Here is a 17,366-nt window from a genome sequence, read left to right on the forward strand (position 1 = left end):
AAACTTTTAATATATAAAATTGTGAGGCGCTTCTTACTTTACAACTAAATTAAATTTTATGTACATGTATATTATTATTAACAAATTATTACACCTTTTAAAGTTTTCCTTTCAATATTTTTTTAAATAACTACATTATATCAACTATTAATTAATTATAAAATAATTTAATTTTTCTACAGTTTATTTATAAAGACTTTTTCATATTGTGTTTATCTTAAAAAAAAATAAGTCTCGACGCTAACTTGCCTAACTAAAGTGATCGAGCCCACGGCTGCATGTTAAACTATTATCGAGACATTAATCGAACCATGTGAAATTGCGGCATTGCATTTTGGCGCAATTTTCGTGCAATCGACCGGCGCATTGCTATTTGTGAGTTAAGTTTTGTAATTGTCTGTGAATTTGCAATAAATATGAACAGGTCTAAGACAATGAAGTCGACCAAACTATATGTTATTAAACGAGGTATGTTGCAGCAATAGCATTTAGTCGTTGTAATGCCAAAAATTCTTATATGCAGATGGTCGGCAAGAGGAAGTTCATTTTGATAAAATTACATCCAGAATTCAGAAGCTATGTTACAATTTGAATATGGACTTTGTGGATCCCGTAAGTAATTGTTAATTTTCTATACATTTGGATATAAGCACATGAAGATAAAAACAATATTTTCCAATGGGAAAATGGTTTGTGTGTGTGCAATTTTCATATCTACATATGGCACAATGAGTCGAACTTTTTTCTGAATAGTGCGCTGAAAACATAAAACATCTGCCATTAACAAATATATTGGTTAGTTTAGCATATTTGACACAAAGAATGCTGACATATTTTGTGCTCTCACTAATACAAATGCAGGTGTTTTGTGTAGAACTAAAAGAAGTATTAAACAATTTTCATCTAGTTCTGGGAATTGCGCAGTGGTGAAATAAAAATTGTTGCTTTAGTAATGCGATAGATGTTTGCAAATTGTATGTATTTATAAATGTATGCAAATTTAAAAGGAAAATGTATCATGATATCAAATACTTTTCTATTCGATATACGTTTTGATTTCAAATGAAAATAATAATTTTAGAGGCTGTTGCTTTAATGATTTCTTTGTTGCCTTCTAGCGTTTAAATATTTACTTATGTTTTTCCACATGCCGTTTGAAATAATCACTTGAGATATAAATAAATTTGTATACTAAAAGTTCTACATAAATTAAATTGTGAACCTCAGGTATCCATCACCTTGAAAGTTATAAATGGCCTTTATTGTGGTGTGACAACCCAAGAACTGGATAATTTAGCTGCTGAGATCGCAGCCAGCTTAACAACGCATCATGCCGACTATGCTCAATTGGCAGCCAGAATTGCGGTTTCCAATCTGCACAAGGAAACTAAGAAAGTGTTTTCAGGTAAGTTTCATCACAGATGTCTTATAATAAACTCTGCAGTAAATGAAAAATCAAGACGAACAATATATGAAAACGTGATTTTAAATTAATTTGAATCTTAGAATTTATCACTTCATATTTATTTTATCAAACATTGTTTTATATTTAATAGTTTTGTTCTGACTTTATATTTGCAGATGTGTTCGAGGATCTCCACAAGAATATTAATAAGGAGACCAAAGAGGCAGCTCCGATGGTGTCAGACTTTCACTACAATGTCGTTAAGAAAAACTCAGATCGCCTGAACTCAGCGATCATCTATGATCGTGATTTTGGCTACAACTATTTTGGCTTCAAGACCCTCGAGCGTTCGTATTTGCTAAAGATCAATGGCAAAATCGCCGAACGTCCGCAGCACATGCTGATGAGAGTGGCGATTGGAATCCATGGCGAAGACATCGATTCCGCTGTCGAGACTTACAATCTGTTATCGGAACGCTATTTTACGCATGCATCGCCAACGCTATTTGCTGCTGCCACCAATCGTCCCCAGATGTCATCGTGTTTCCTTCTAACAATGGTTTCCGATTCCATCGAAGGCATTTTCAAGTCCGTCGAGCAGTGTGCAATGATCTCCAAATCCGCTGGTGGCATTGGGCTCAATGTGCATTGTATTCGTGCCAAGGGCACCTCGATCTGTGGCACTAATGGCACTTCAAATGGTTTGGTGCCCATGCTCAGAGTGTTTAATAATGTGGCTCGTTATGTCGATCAAGGTGGCGGCAAGCGACCAGGCGCTTTTGCCATTTACCTGGAACCTTGGCATTCCGATATCTTTGAGTTCTTGGACCTCAAAAAGAACACGGGCAAGGAAGAGCACAGAGCACGTGATCTCTTCTACGCTTTGTGGATACCCGATCTATTTATGAAGCGTGTGGAGGCCAACGAGGATTGGTCGCTGTTGTGTCCTCATAAGTGTCCCGGCTTGGAAGACGTTTGGGGGGATGACTTTGAGAAGCTGTATACAAAGTACGAGAGCGAGGGTCGCGCAAATCGTGTGATTAAAGCACAAACTCTTTGGTATGCCATTGTTGAATCTCAAGTTGAGACTGGCACTCCGTACATGCTCTTCAAGGACTCTTGCAACAGGAAGAGCAATCAGCAGAATGTTGGCACCATCAAATGCAGCAACCTCTGCACAGAAATTGTTGAATATTCGGCACCCGATGAGATTGCCGTCTGCAATTTGGCATCGATAGCCTTGAATATGTTTGTGACTTCAGAGAAAACATTCGATTTCAAGAAACTGAAGGAAGTTACTAAAACTGTTACCAGAAATTTGAACAAAATCATTGATATCAATTACTATCCGCTGCCCGAGGCAAAGAAATCCAATTTAAGACATCGTCCCATTGGCATTGGTGTTCAGGGCTTTGCCGACGCCTTAATTCTGATGCGTTTTCCCTATGAGAGTGACAAAGCCGTATTGCTCAATCAGCAGATCTTCGAAACCATCTACTATGGTGCCCTTGAGGCCAGTTGTGAGCTGGCTCAAAAGGACGGTCCCTATGAAACCTACGCTGGTTGTCCGGTGAGCAAGGGAATTCTGCAGTACGATATGTGGGACAAGACACCCACAAACCTTTGGGATTGGACTGCTCTAAAATTGAAAATCAAAGAGCATGGCGTTAGAAACTCGCTGCTTGTGGCTCCAATGCCCACGGCATCTACTGCCCAGATCATGGGTAATAATGAGTCCTTTGAGCCGTATACTTCAAACATTTACACCAGGCGCGTTTTGTCCGGAGAGTTCAATGTGGTAAATCATCATTTGTTGCGGGATTTAACCGAACTGGATTTATGGGATGATGACATGAAGAATCAAATCATTGCCAGTCGTGGCTCCATACAAAACATCGAATCCATTCCTCAGGAAGTACGTGATCTTTACAAAACCGTCTGGGAAATCTCGGTGAAGTCAACCATCAAGATGGCAGCTGATCGCGGTGCTTTTATTGACCAGAGTCAATCGTTCAACATTCATGTTGCCGAACCCAACTATGGCAAGTTGACATCCATTCATTTCTTCTCGTGGAAGGCAGGCCTCAAGACAGGAATGTATTATCTGCGCACAAAGCCAGCTGCCAATGCTATTCAATTCACAGTCAACAAAAACGGCAGCACTCTCATCGCAGCTAATGGACAGAACGGCTCAACGGATCAGCATTCCTCAGTTGACTTAAACGTTAGCACTGAATCCGAAGCGGATCGCGAACGCAAAATGGCACAAATGGTGTGTTCTCTGGAGAATAAGGATGCATGCATGTCGTGCGGATCCTAAAAAGTATTTATATATCTATCTATGCTTAAATCACATTTAGTATCTTTAAGAAACAATGCGAATTGTACAATCGTATTTAAAAGTTAATAAATAAAATAAAGTTGAACGTCACAAATGTCAGCAGATTTTGTGCAGCATTTTTGATCACCTTTCTTGGAGGGTTTATTTCAGGGAATAATTAGTGTCCTTAACATAATATATATATAGTATATCAAATACAAATCGGATCTACTCTTATATTATACTATTTATTCAAAACACAATGCTCTTCGATTTTGTATATTCGATTTTTTCTATATGCATGTATTGTAATAAGTATTTAATAAGTAGTACAGGTAAACAAATCTATCATATTCAGACATTATTTGAAAAAAATTGACGGTTTTTTAAGAACTCCAGCATACCCTGTACATTGGCATTGACCTGTGTCTGAGATGACGACTGTCCATTCATCAAATTATTCGGCATATTCATGCCAGGAAGCATTTGTTGAGATTGATTGCTGAACCCTGTTCATAAACATAAATGCCAATTAAATAATTTGTCTAGCTTTGAAGTTGTGTTAAGCACTCACCTTGACCGTTTTGTTGCTGTTGCTGCTGCTGCTGTTGATTTTGGGCTAAATGTTGCAGAAATAGGTCTTGCTGTTGTTGATGGAGTGGCATTTGAGCTTGATGTGGAAACGATGAAAATTGACGGAAAGACAGTATTGCCGGGTCCATGGACGTCCAGTCACTACTACTATATCCTGTTGAACGAAGGCAATATTTGTTTCCCAATTATTTATATGTACAACAACAATTCAAAATGTTTTTAAAAATAAATATAAATAATACTCTAGCAATCTAATCATTTTTCATCATTATACAAACTCTCCTCTTGTTCAATTATTATGAAATTTTTAGATTAGATAAAGCGTGTAGTAAATAATGAGATGTGTGTATACTAAAATGCAATGTTATGTCTGTAGGAATGTGTTTTTGTAATTCATGAATACAATGATGCCAAATAGGAGATGAGGTGAGTATGCTTAAATCTAAATGTATATTAGTATGAAAATTAAACATTTATACGATACCACAGCAATATGCTTAGAGAGTTAATATTTAGCTTACACAAATATTATCTTAAATCTTGCAAGGCCGTAAAAGCAATATTTAGTTCTTACACATTATATATAACCTTAACTTCAATTACTATACACGATGATTGTATAATTTTGAGTGGATAATTAGCAATAGTAAATATAATAGTGCTTGCCTTTGTTGTGGTTGCTTGCAGCAGCAGCGGCAGCAGCAGCAGCTGCGGCCTGAACAAGTTGATGTTGTGTCTGAAGCAAATGAGAATCGCCAATTCCCCGGTCCTTGTTGTTGTTGCTGCTGTTGTTGCTGTTGATGAAGCGTAGCTGCCAAATGGGGATTCCAGTTAGTCGGCATTTGCATTGGATGTTGCTGCTGCTCCAACGGCGCACTGTTGTTTCCAAGTCCATTGCCCGGCATATTTATAAAAGGCAGAATTTTACTCGAATGAACGCGAGCGGCGCCGTCAAATCCTAAGGCATTCATATGGTTAAAGCCTGGAGGAGGCATCCGGGCACGCTGCATGTTATCAAGTAACTGGTGATGTTGCGCCTGTGTTTGCTGTTGTTGTTGCTGCTGTTGTTGTGGTGGTGGTGGCATTTTTGGTCCAACATTGCCAATATTAACATTTTGTTGAACGACCTCGTTTTCCATAAGTTCTGCCAATCCCTTTTGGGTTTCAGTGAATGGATCGAAACCTGAATAATAAAAAAATGTAGAATCAGTTAAATAAATCTGTTGAAGCAATTTTACGTCTTACCTAGGTCATCGTCCACCAAGGAGGTTTGTGAAAATCTATTTTGTGGTGATTGAGTGTTTTGTTGTTGATTTGGAGTCTACGAAAATAAAAAATTAATTTAATATTCAACTAGTTAATGGCGAATGTATGCTAGCGAATGTTAACTTACAATTTTATCAAAGGCTCCCATTAATCTCTGCTTTTGTACTTGGGCTTGTTGATTCAACATTCCTGTTATTAATAAAATAGTATTAATATAGTTGGATTAAAAGACGGCAAACAATATTTACCATTGTCGAAGAGTGAAGGATTAACACGGCTATTTTCCAGAAATACAGCCAATCGATGTGAGTCAGCATTGTTTAGCATCGAATGCCCATTAATGTACTGTTGATGCAATTGCTGTTGACTTTTGTGGAAGTCAAAGAACTTGGACATGTTGCCGCCAAACAAATTATTTACATTCAGCTGATTCTCATCAGGTTGCTGCAACAGATGTTGCTGTGGTACAGGTCCATGTGCCGGTCTGCTGCCGTCCACTGCGTTGCCATGGAAATGGTTAGGGGAAATCTGCAATTAAATAAAGGTATTATTTAGAGAAAGTTTCTCTGTTTTAATTAAGAAGAAACTTACCAGGATGTGGGCCATTTGGATGGGCCATTCCCATAGTGTTGACCATGTTATTGCGCTTGTGCAGATCGTGTATGCGAAGGAATTCTTCCTGTTGCTGGAGCACCTGCTGATGATGATGCTGCTGCTGTAGTTGCAGGTGTTGTTGATGCAGCACTTGCTCGTCCACTTGCCGGTTGTTGCGAATCATAACATTCTTAAAGACCTCCTCCCATTCTGCATAAATTAAAAAAGAAATAATATGGTTTAAATCGGTAATTTTAAATTGAGTAAAATTACATACCGTTTGTGTTGGTTGGTTTCTGGTAACCATCAATGCCTGTTATAAAGAATAATTTAATTAATCATTATTTATACAAATTATGTATTTATGGAATTTACCATTAAGCAAATCAGGCAAATGGGAGGATGTCACTTGAGGTGGTCGCATATCCCCTTCGACTTTGTTCTTCAACAACAGCGACTGCTGGAATGCGGGTGACGATGAGAAGAAGCTATTGCTGTCATCGAACATGTTCAGCTTAGAGAGCGCATCTGTAATAGATATTTAATTTTATATGCCATTGTCATTGGTACTAAACTACTGAGAATTTATACGTACCTGTAACTTCCTTTTCACAGTCATTTTCACCAGGATTGGGTATTTCAGCTTCCTCTTGTGGCGTTCGCGTTGCCTCATCTGTGTTCCTACTGCTCTCACTGGCATCGCCAGTGATTTGAATGTTATCTGTATTTGCGGTGCTCGACAAGGCGTCATCAGTATTTACAAACACACCGCTTTCAATGGGGCTATTGTTATTGTTGCTGTTGTTGATCGGAATTTCAGTAAGACCCTCCACATTTGAACTACTTGACTGAGACTCCTTAAAATCACCAGGTGAACTCTTGCCGCTCGCACTACTCTCGGATATATGATCATCACTGTTTTCCTCGCTACTCGAGCTGTGTGATCGATGTGCATTGGGTGATGCTCTCTTGGGCAATGGAAACGCTTTGCTACCTACTAGCTCACTACTAGCTTTGGGCGTGCTGTTGCTGGTGTCCTTGTTTGTGTTTGAACTTTCTTCGGAATGCTCCAATTGTTTAGTATTTTGTGTTTGATTGGTCTCCTTTGCATCCTTAGACTCCTTGGCCGCAGTCGAACGGTTGTTGGCCCGATTGCGTTCCGTTTTGCCACGATTACTTGGGGGTGCGTTCTCATCAGCTTTGGTTGCCACAGGCAACACAGCGTCTTCCACAGGTGCTGCAGCTGTCGAGGCAGAGGCAGATGAAGATACCGATGCACTTGCACTTGAATTTCCCCGCGACTCTGGAATAAAGTTCTCCTTGTTTGATGAGGCATTCGAATTGGTAAATGTTGCTGCATTCTGTTTGCTCTTCGATTTGTTTTTCTCGTGACGGGTTTTCTCGTTGCGAAACTTTTCCTTTTTGCTCTTGCCGCTGCTGGCGCCACTTCCATTGCAGGCACTTGCCAATGTCTCCTTGCTGTTAACAGGTGATACTGATAAACTGGGCCACGCTTCCTTCTGTTGTGAATTTGCCGAGCTTGCCGTATTTGCAATAGAAACCGACGATGTTGAAGATGATGACGACGATGACATTGTTGTTGCCGCTGCAAAAGATAACAAATAGAAACAAAAGAGATATTTAATTGTTTTTTATGTTTTCATGAGAGTGCTGTGTATTCACCATTTGCTTTTGTTGTTCCACTAGCGCTCGCAGTCGTAGTTGTTCCATTCGTTGTTGATCCGCCGATGCCCGACACACTATTCGCCCCCGAGGTCGCAATCAATAGATCGTGCAATCGTTTCTCGTACTCCTGATGCTTCCCTTGATGCATTTCCTATATAACACGTTGCTCATTTAAAACAAATGGAAATTTTGGCAATAATAGAGAGCTTGTCTACCTCCTTGGTGAAACTGGCCTCTGAGTCGCCCAGCTCATGCAAGTACATACAGTCGCCTTTGGGACACTGCTGGTTCTTCATGAAGTGGCTACAGTACTTGGTTGTACCCAAACTGGTCTTGATTAGTCGCCCATCGATCATGATGTTGTTGACACTCTGTATAGCCCGCAGTGCATCCGTATTATGCACATAAGTGACATATGCCGACGCCGAGGGACCCTTGAATCGATTCGAATACAATTCAATTGCCATTTCAGACATGATCTCTGTTATTATCACAACTCACCTGCACTCCAGCGTACGTTGTACTCGGGTTTATAACCACTTTGTGAATCTTTCCATACTTTCCAAAGTATTCGTGCTTCTTCAGTATCTGTAAGATAAGGAAAAAAGTATTTACTTCAATTGTAAACCACATTTAACTGCGTAAGAGTTTTAGTTAGTGAGTCAGAAGTGTGATATCGATGGGAAGATTACAAATGATTTAATTTAATGTAAACATGCAGTGAACAATGTTAATAAGGTTTAAGATCTAAGCGAATATTTTAAAATATAGTTAGTAAAACATTCGTGATCCGACTTACATCCGCGTCTGCCAATCGTGGAGGCAGACCCACAACAAATACCAAATTCTTTTGCACCACACGAACATTGGCTAAATGTTTGCGATTCTCCGTGATTTTCTGCTTCCGCTGTTGGTCCCTTTGCCGCTTCTGCGACTTGAACGCGATCATCTAATAAATAAACAAAGTATATATATATATATAGATTGTTAGCATTGAAAGAAACAGAGAAATTATTTACTTCTTCCTGCGTCAGCGGCTTGAAGTCAGCTGGATTTTCGGGATACTCTTTCCGACATGCTGGACACAGTTTGTTTTCGTCCGTACGAATTCTGTGCCAGCAGAATCGACAAATCTGTAAGAACAATTGCAATTAAAGATCGTTTGTGTTTAAGAGTTATTATTAATGGAACTCACTTGATATCCGCAAGTGCATGGAAAAAACGTTAGATCATCGACCTCAAGCGGTTCCATACACAAAGGACACTCGACAGAGTCATCATTGTTGTTAGCCAGACCGTTCATTATTCACACTTGATGAAAGGTAATGCACTTTATACTAGTTAGTAATCGGTTGTTAAAGTTTTGTTTAAGCTGTATAATCGCTGCAAAAAATATATAGAGATTGATTTGTTATAGATATGTATATATATATATATGTAAATATGAGACATTTAAAGCAATGTGTTTATTTAAAACTATCCTTCGAATATTATGTATTCAATCGTGTGCGTGAACCTAGAATTTTTATTTGAAATGTGTATTTTATAATAGTAGATAAGTTAATATTAAACAAAAGCTACTGAACTTACTAAAAATATGCTATAAATGCAATCCATAATCTTTCAATTAAATTTAACAAATTGAATTTGATGGGAAATCAATATAAATATTTATACAAAGCACATTGTTATTAGATCTCATCCAAAAATAAACGAGAATCTGATAGATATAAAGATGTTTTCTTTATGTTTATAAACTAATAAATTATTATATCTCGATCGACTGAATGAATCATCTATGCGTCACAATAAAGACTAACTTGAAATGATTTCAATTCCATGCAGATACTACTCATATGTAAAGTATGTTTGTGTATTTAGAGTCTATGCAGGGGAATACGTGTCCATTCATAGAATTGTGCTCTTTATCACACTGTACTTTATAAGCACTATTATCAAACAACTATATTTTTAAGGCTCAAATAATTAAGACTCCTCCACGCTTTGACCGTAATCTCTGTTCTATATAATAGTCCCTCCCAAAATGATCAGAATATTTATAAAAATATGCTTAAGCTCTTTTAAAAATAAACTAATCCTTTTTTTTTTTATCTACAAACAGTTGTAGCGGGCTTTTCATTTGCTCGCACTGCTGTAAGAAGGGATTTGTGGGCAGTTGCCAATAAGAAAAACTGACGTATGCTATGAAAAATACATTTCCCAATAATAGTGGCTGGCAGAATAGACAAGGAAAACCACCCCCAAAAAACACCCAAGCACACAATGCGATTCCTTCATATAACACTACACATTATCCTTAGACTGGAAATTCTAAAATATATTGCACACAACATTACAACTCTATTGTATTGTATTGTATTATAATATCACTCTCTATTATACATAAATATTATAATTATAAAAAAATAAAAAAAATTAAAAATTATTGCCTGCTTTTTAAAACAAGGTTGAAACTTGGATCATAAAAACCATGCACACTTAATACATGGATATAAAATAATAATAAATAAATAGTAGTAGAGATAAATAAAATTAAAAATAATATAATATAAAAAAATATTTAATAAATAATTGAACACACATATAGTAAACACTGTTGTTAGATAAATAACTTTTATTTTTGCACAGAGCATTAAACAAAAATATATTTTGTTGTTATTGTGGAACACAAAAAAAATGATACAAAATAAAAATAGATTGCAGTTTCAGCGTATTCAACAAACTCACACACATAGGCACTTTCACACGCATACCAAGTATGCGATGTGTACTATAATTTAATAATTTTCTGTACATACAATATGTTTGCAATCAAAGATGGAAATGGAAATAAACACTTTTCGCATTCATCGCGAAAGGAAACGTACATACATTAATATATGCAAGATGTACATATGTAATACGTAATACACATAGATATGTATATATTTACATACATACATACAGTATATTATAGTATAAATATTGCTAGTATTTACCTGCCGCAGGCAATAAGAGAAGCAATAAATGAACGGATTGAAAGTTGGCAAGTTTTGTTAACTCAACGCAACGAATAATAAATGACAAGACACGGAGAAAAAAATTAAATTGGCGAAAAAAGTGTTTATCACATACACACACATGTATATAATATTCATATGTAGATGTATGTACATGTTTCAATGAATCAAAAGAGAAAAACGAAGTTAGGCACACACACATACAATCATGCACACTAACACACATGCACGCACACATATTTACGTGCACATTTATACATATTGAAGTATATAGTACACGTATCAATGTGTGCGTAAGTCTCAATCTTAAAATATATTTAACTAAATTCACCAATTATGTATACTTATTGTGCGTATGTTTGTCTGGTAATAGCGTATTCCCTCGCGAACGAGATGGATAAAGAGTTATTCGAGTTATTAGTAATCCAAATGAAGTACCTCCTAAGTTTTCGACCAACAATTATTGCGAACGAAACGAATAACGAAGCAGACAGACTGATAATGCACAAAGAGGACACGAGAAAATATGTAGATGTGAAAAATATCGAATATAAAGTATCGATAAGCGCGATATCGAATTAAAATTTGCATGTGCGGTATTCCCAGCATTGTATTTGATTACATATTCGATTTGTCAAGGCCATTTCACTTGTCCATATATATTCGATATTAGCTAAAATTAAAATTATAATATACATTAATGTCAGTAATAGTAGATTAAGTTGCTGTCTTATATGACACAAATTTTTCAATTATCAACTTGAGTTTCAAATTATATATAATTGTGAAAAATATCTTAAATTTGAAAAAGTTGAGAATATTTGTACAGGACTTGACTTACTCATTATTAAATAGTTATCCATATTATTGATCTAAGGCACAACTCACTTGAAAATAGTTAAATCTCTTTATTCATTTTACAAACACGTATTTTTGCACTATTAGGAATACGATACAATCCTTACAAATTTTGCTACCAGTTGACTGGAAGAACATCATCACCTCGAACCTTCCGTTACAGCGACAGGTAATACTTTCTCCAACCCACTGGGCGTAGACTTGGGCAAAGCCGATATCAGCGATTTATCCGACTTAACAGTTTCTTCGTTTGTTTCCGTATCATCTTTGAAGTACCAGTGTTTTTTGTTGGCCAAAAACAATAGCATCAGCGCAGGTAAATGAATTAAAGAAAATCTAAACAATTTGCGAGAACTTCCACTGTCCGATTTCTGATGAAATTTGTAAGCTGTAAACATTATAAATTGAGTTAATTTACATAAAAAAAAATGTAATGTAATTAAAATTAAATTATTTAAATGTAAATTTTTGTTGACGAATTAACCGCATAATGGTTTAAAATCAAATTAAAATCTTTATAACTATAACTGCAGCAGCTAACTGTGCATCTATTTCTAATAACGTGTAGTTCAAACTATCTTTGATGATTGAATTGCACTTACCTAGATAACAAAAGTAGGCGTTTAAGGGCAGTGTCTCCAGAGCAAACCAATAGTTGGTTACATCTGCAACAGGAGCCAAAAGCGAAAGAGCACCAATGGCGACTGAATACCGCAACGCGGTACGACGACATAATCCTGGGTTTGTGACTGCCATCATGCGGTAACCAGCACGCGAATAATCCGGTCGCAGGTTCCACGACAACGCATTGAAGTGAGGAAATTGCCAGGCATACAGAATCCCCGCAAGAATCATAGCACCAGCATCCAGAGAGCCAGCACAACCGGCCCAGCCCATTAGCGGTGGTATGGCGCCCACAATGGAGCCCACCCAGGTGTTGGCGATGCTCATTCGTTTCATAGGCGTGTAAACGGAGGTGTAGAGGAACAGATTGCCGGCACCCAAAGCAGCTGTTAATCCATTAACGCCAAAATATAACATGCTCAATCCTGTAGTCGCTGAGACGACAGCAAAGCCAACTGCTTTTAGTGGCGTAATTTGTCCAGTTACCAGCACCCGGTTTTTCGTACGCGACATTTGTGAATCGAAGGGAACTTCGTGGTATTGATTTATGGAATTCGCTGCAGCTGAAACCAATCCTGTGCCCAGTGAACACATCGCAAATGTGGCTAAATCAAATGCAGCCGGCGCCAAAGCGTAACCGCCCATTGTTGTGATCACCACCAAGGCTGTGAATAGATGCTATGAGTTAAATAATTCAACATATATTTCAACTTCTTCACTTACATGTCAGCCGAAACTTAGACAGCTTTTTGTATTGACTGAGCGGTCCGCTAGCATTTGAAGTGTAGGGACTTGGCATCCATGGCAGAAACTCAAGCGATTTTGTCGGATTTCGTATCGCTTGAGGTTGTTGCTCATTATTAAGTATGTGGGCGGGAACTGCGACGGACAGAGCTTCTAATGGTACAGCAGATTTGCAGTTGTCAGTTGGACGCGCACTTGCCGAACACTACAAATACAATTTTCATTAATAATAGTTGATTGCCACTATTCATAATAACAAATAGTTGCATAACAAATCGAAAGATTCTTACTCGTATCAAATTGATTTGTGCAGGTATTATCTGTGTTGTTAGATGATCGCATATCGTCAGTTTACTTAGTCTGCGAAACATATTTGTTTATTAATATTGTTTACGTAGATTCACCGCGTTTAACTATTTAAATCATTTTTGCACAATATATTTTCATTTATTTAGAGATGAACGTTTTGCAATCATGTGTTTTACACTTGCAATAATCGATTAGTCTATCGAGCGATATGCCGGTAGCATAGCTAGTATATTTCTACATGTGAGTATATATTGCGTCGAGAATTAGTGCATTTTGCAGATTACAGTTGCAGTCACACGATTGGTGTGTCACAGAAAGCCGCTAAAGTTCTGCTCTCTTTTCTGCAATAATATGGGTGACAACGTGGTGTCGGAATTAAGTAATTTGGATTTAAATAAGCAGAAGGCATGTTAAATATCCTTTCTTGTGTATTAGAAACAGTCAATAATAACAAGTGTAATGTTCAAAGTGTTGCCGTTTGTTAGTGCGCTGAGAAGCAGTTACAATCAGCAAAGATCTTTGCACAATATTCGAGCTCTGTTGGCGGTGAACAAAAATCGACAGCAGCCAAAACAACGACAACAACAACAGCAAGACATTCAGAGCAGCAGCTACGCAACTTTGGTTGGTGTTGTTTCCTTCCGTACGCAATTGTGTATTATTCCCTATCATTTTTAATTGTTAAGTGCCACATCACACGCTCACATTCACCTGTGCTTATCTGTATATGTGTATGTTCGTGTTTGTGTGTACCATTAAATGCCAACAAATAAATCAGTGTGAAAGTGATTACTGCATTTGTTTGTGACGTCACTAACTTCAGCTGAAATGGATAACTTGTCCTCCGCTTCCATTTACTCTGACTAAAAACTACCGTTTTATTGCATCAGATTCCAACGAATTGAGATAAAAAGAGACAGAAGTTCAAATAGTGTCGAAAATCATTTGTGTTCGACAACTGTGCAAACGACGAAATAAGAAAACAACACGAAACTGAAACTGAAACAGAAACCGAAAACACCAAAAATACATTAAAAAACTAATTACTTATTAGAACTGCGTATTTAGCTCTGAGGTTGATATTTCACTTGTGTTTAATAATAAAAAATTCTGCACGCTGCACATTTTCAGTATTATTGATTTTCTGTTCGTTTTCATTGCATTTGCAGGCTGCTAAGATGAAGAAGGAGAAAAAGGAAAAAACCAGCCGCTGGCGGCGGAGATGGTCGCAAAGGTAATTTGATTAATTACACCCAAAGTTATGTAGGAGCGCGTATACTTAATATTGATTACCAGTAAAAATGATCGATTTTTTCGATATTATCCGTATATCTCTGTATAGCTTTAGATTTAATTTTTTTATTGGATAAAGTTTCAGTAAAATAACATTCATAGTTAAAGATAGTATTAGTATTTTATGTTTGCTGATTTTCTTGCCTAAGATTATTTAATTCGATCTTTATTTCACGTTTATGACAAAAAGCTTCTTAAGTTACTTGGTTTATAATTTTACTTTTATATTTGAAGTTTATGTTGTTATTAAATTAAGTTTATGTTATTATTAATAATTATTATTAAATTAAATTTTTGACTAACAACTTTTTTTTAATTAGAGCTTAATCCCTGGCCGCAGTATATCGAGGAGCGCAACGTGCTATGGGAGAAATGCAAGGCGGAATATTTGGCTGAGCTGGCTGCGAAGCCGCGTGCAGCGATCAAAGTGACGCTGCCCGATGGCAAGCAAGTGGATGCTACCTCTTGGGAGACTACGCCTTACGATGTGGCACGTGGCATTAGTCAAGGCCTGGCTGATAACACTATCATCTCGAAGGTGAATGGCGAAGTTTGGGATCTGGATCGTGTGCTAGAGGGCGATTGCAATTTGCAGCTGCTTAAGTTCGATGATCCCGATGCACAGGCCGTGTTTTGGCACAGCTCAGCTCACATTATGGGTGAAGCCATGGAGCGCATCTATGGCGGTCACTTGTGCTATGGTCCGCCAATTGAAAGTGGTTTCTACTACGACATGCACTTGGATGGCGATGGCGTAAGTAGCCAACAATTCTTTTAACTAATATAGTATGTAAATTAACTTAAATTCATTTGATTGCCTAAAACAGATCTCCACCACGGAATACGGTACCATGGAGACCCTGATTAAACAGATTGTCAAGGAAAAGCAAAACTTTGAGCGTCTGGAGATGAAGAAAGCTGATCTGCTCGAAATGTTCAAATACAACGAGTTCAAGGTGCGCATTCTCAATGAGAAAGTCACCACAGATCGCACCACAGTCTACAAATGCGGCTCATTGATTGATTTGTGCCGTGGCCCGCATGTGCGCCACACTGGCAAAGTCAAGGCACTGAAGATCACCAAGAACTCGTCGACCTATTGGGAAGGCAAGGCCGATGCCGAAACTTTACAGCGCGTCTACGGCATCTCGTTCCCGGAGCCAAAGCAGCTGAAGGAATGGGAGAAACTACAAGAGGAGGCAGCCAAGCGTGATCACCGCAAGATTGGACGTGAGCAAGAGCTGTTCTTTTTCCATGAACTGTCGCCCGGTTCGTGCTTCTTTCAGCCACGCGGCGCACATATCTACAATACGTTGATGAATCTGATACGCGGCGAGTACCGAAAGCGTGGCTTCCAGGAGGTCATCTCGCCCAATATCTACAATGCCAAGCTGTGGATGACATCGGGTCATTGGGAGCATTATGCCGACAATATGTTCTCCTTTGAGGCAGAAAAGGAAAAGTTTGCGCTCAAGCCAATGAACTGTCCTGGTCATTGTCTGATCTTTGACAATCGCAATCGATCGTGGCGCGAGTTGCCATTGCGCATGGCCGACTTTGGTGTGTTGCATCGTAATGAACTGTCCGGCGCTTTGACGGGCTTGACACGCGTACGTCGCTTCCAGCAGGACGATGCGCACATCTTCTGCGCACCTGAGCAGATCAAGGGCGAAATGAAGGGATGCTTGGACTTTTTGCGTCATGTCTACACCATCTTTGGCTTTGACTTCCAACTCGTGTTGTCCACTCGCCCCGAGAAGTATCTGGGCGAGCTGGAGCAATGGAATGCTGCTGAGAAGGCGCTTGCCGAATCACTCGATGAGTTTGGCAAGCCATGGAAAGAGAATCCCGGCGATGGCGCCTTCTATGGACCCAAAATTGATATTACAATTATGGATGCACTGAAGCGTCCCTTCCAATGCGCAACCATACAGTTGGATTTCCAGCTGCCCATACGTTTCAATCTCAACTACATCGCCGACGATGGCGAAAAGAAACGTCCAGTGATCATCCATCGTGCCATCCTTGGCTCTGTGGAGCGCATGATTGCCATTCTCACGGAGAACTATGCTGGCAAATGGCCATTCTGGCTATCGCCACGCCAAGTGATGGTCGTGCCCGTGGGTCCCGCTTACGATGAGTATGCGAAGAGCGTGCGCGATCAGCTGTATGCGGCTGGATTTATGAGTGAAGCGGATTGCGATGCCGGTGACACGATGAACAAGAAGATACGAAATGCTCAGTTGGCACAATTCAATTTCATTCTGGTTGTGGGCGATAAGGAGCGCTCGTCGACCACGGTGAATGTGCGCACTCGTGATAACAAGGTGCATGGCGAAGTGTCTGTGGCGGATTTGATAACCAAGCTGCAAAAGATACGCGATGAATTCATCACAAACGAAGACAGCTTTTAAAAAGAAAATTCATGTACTCTACTATTTATATGTATAACCAAAAGTTATAGCTTTTTGCACAGCAAATGCAAAATGACCGCGGCATTTTTTTCAGTTGTATTTACGCTTTTTACATTACAAAAAATCCTCAAATAAATAAAGAACCCCCAACAGGGGTAAACCAATTAACGATAGTTTTAATATCTTTAGTGCTAAGATGGGGAGTATTTTCATATCTGAAAAAAAGTATATTACAATCA

General features: G+C 38.4%; 4 protein-coding genes across 4 annotated transcripts; 2 read left to right on the forward strand and 2 right to left on the reverse strand.

Annotated features, from left to right (window-relative positions):
- Positions 1–320: 320 nt before the first annotated feature.
- LOC132783655 (ribonucleoside-diphosphate reductase large subunit) lies at positions 321–3,843 on the forward strand. The gene is made up of 4 exons (XM_060788977.1): positions 321–468; positions 524–612; positions 1,228–1,405; positions 1,582–3,843. Exons 1-4 carry the CDS (start codon positions 417–419, stop codon positions 3,723–3,725), a joined length of 2,463 nt encoding a protein of 820 aa, XP_060644960.1. The 5' UTR covers positions 321–416; the 3' UTR covers positions 3,726–3,843.
- A 45-nt stretch (positions 3,844–3,888) lies between these two features.
- Positions 3,889–11,422, reverse strand: LOC132786792 (hybrid signal transduction histidine kinase L). The gene is made up of 17 exons (XM_060793451.1): positions 11,324–11,422; positions 9,061–9,248; positions 8,885–8,998; positions 8,665–8,814; positions 8,367–8,453; positions 8,081–8,299; positions 7,863–8,016; positions 6,775–7,785; positions 6,555–6,707; positions 6,457–6,492; positions 6,172–6,389; positions 5,834–6,113; positions 5,713–5,774; positions 5,565–5,640; positions 4,930–5,502; positions 4,300–4,473; positions 3,889–4,234 (listed from the first exon to the last, which is right to left on the reverse strand). The coding sequence occupies exons 2-17, from the start codon at positions 9,166–9,168 to the stop codon at positions 4,080–4,082; spliced, it is 3,570 nt and encodes a 1,189-aa protein (XP_060649434.1). The 5' UTR covers positions 9,169–9,248; positions 11,324–11,422; the 3' UTR covers positions 3,889–4,079.
- A 347-nt stretch (positions 11,423–11,769) lies between these two features.
- On the reverse strand, positions 11,770–13,597 carry LOC132783703 (protoheme IX farnesyltransferase, mitochondrial). The gene is made up of 4 exons (XM_060789051.1): positions 13,402–13,597; positions 13,091–13,316; positions 12,346–13,032; positions 11,770–12,131 (listed from the first exon to the last, which is right to left on the reverse strand). Exons 1-4 carry the CDS (start codon positions 13,480–13,482, stop codon positions 11,884–11,886), a joined length of 1,242 nt encoding a protein of 413 aa, XP_060645034.1. The 5' UTR covers positions 13,483–13,597; the 3' UTR covers positions 11,770–11,883.
- Positions 13,598–14,589: 992 nt separating this feature from the next.
- Positions 14,590–17,291, forward strand: LOC132783664 (threonine--tRNA ligase 1, cytoplasmic). The gene is given in 4 exon segments (XM_060788991.1): positions 14,590–14,628; positions 14,630–14,654; positions 15,034–15,467; positions 15,541–17,291. Coding segments are annotated over 4 exon segments (2,076 nt in total). The 5' UTR covers positions 14,590–14,598; the 3' UTR covers positions 17,128–17,291.
- The last annotated feature ends 75 nt before the right edge of the window (positions 17,292–17,366 follow it).

Source organism: Drosophila nasuta, chromosome 2L (assembly GCF_023558535.2).
Source record: "Drosophila nasuta strain 15112-1781.00 chromosome 2L, ASM2355853v1, whole genome shotgun sequence".
Lineage (NCBI taxonomy): Eukaryota > Metazoa > Arthropoda > Insecta > Diptera > Drosophilidae > Drosophila > Drosophila nasuta.

Coding starts and splice junctions, on each gene's coding strand:
- LOC132786792 (XM_060793451.1), bottom strand. CDS start 9,168: ATGAACGGTCTGGCTAACAACAATGATGACTCTGTCGAGTGTCCTTTG. Junction 4,474..4,929: donor CTCAAAATTATACAATCATC/GTGTATAGTAAT, acceptor TTCGTTCAACAG/GATATAGTAGTAGTGACTGG. Junction 4,235..4,299: donor ACAGCAACAAAACGGTCAAG/GTGAGTGCTTAA, acceptor GTTTATGAACAG/GGTTCAGCAATCAATCTCAA.
- LOC132783655 (XM_060788977.1), top strand. CDS start 417: ATGAACAGGTCTAAGACAATGAAGTCGACCAAACTATATGTTATTAAA. Junction 469..523: donor ACTATATGTTATTAAACGAG/GTATGTTGCAGC, acceptor TCTTATATGCAG/ATGGTCGGCAAGAGGAAGTT. Junction 1,406..1,581: donor AACTAAGAAAGTGTTTTCAG/GTAAGTTTCATC, acceptor TTATATTTGCAG/ATGTGTTCGAGGATCTCCAC.
- LOC132783703 (XM_060789051.1), bottom strand. CDS start 13,482: ATGTTTCGCAGACTAAGTAAACTGACGATATGCGATCATCTAACAACA. Junction 13,317..13,401: donor CACAAATCAATTTGATACGA/GTAAGAATCTTT, acceptor TTGTATTTGTAG/TGTTCGGCAAGTGCGCGTCC. Junction 13,033..13,090: donor GTCTAAGTTTCGGCTGACAT/GTAAGTGAAGAA, acceptor ATCTATTCACAG/CCTTGGTGGTGATCACAACA.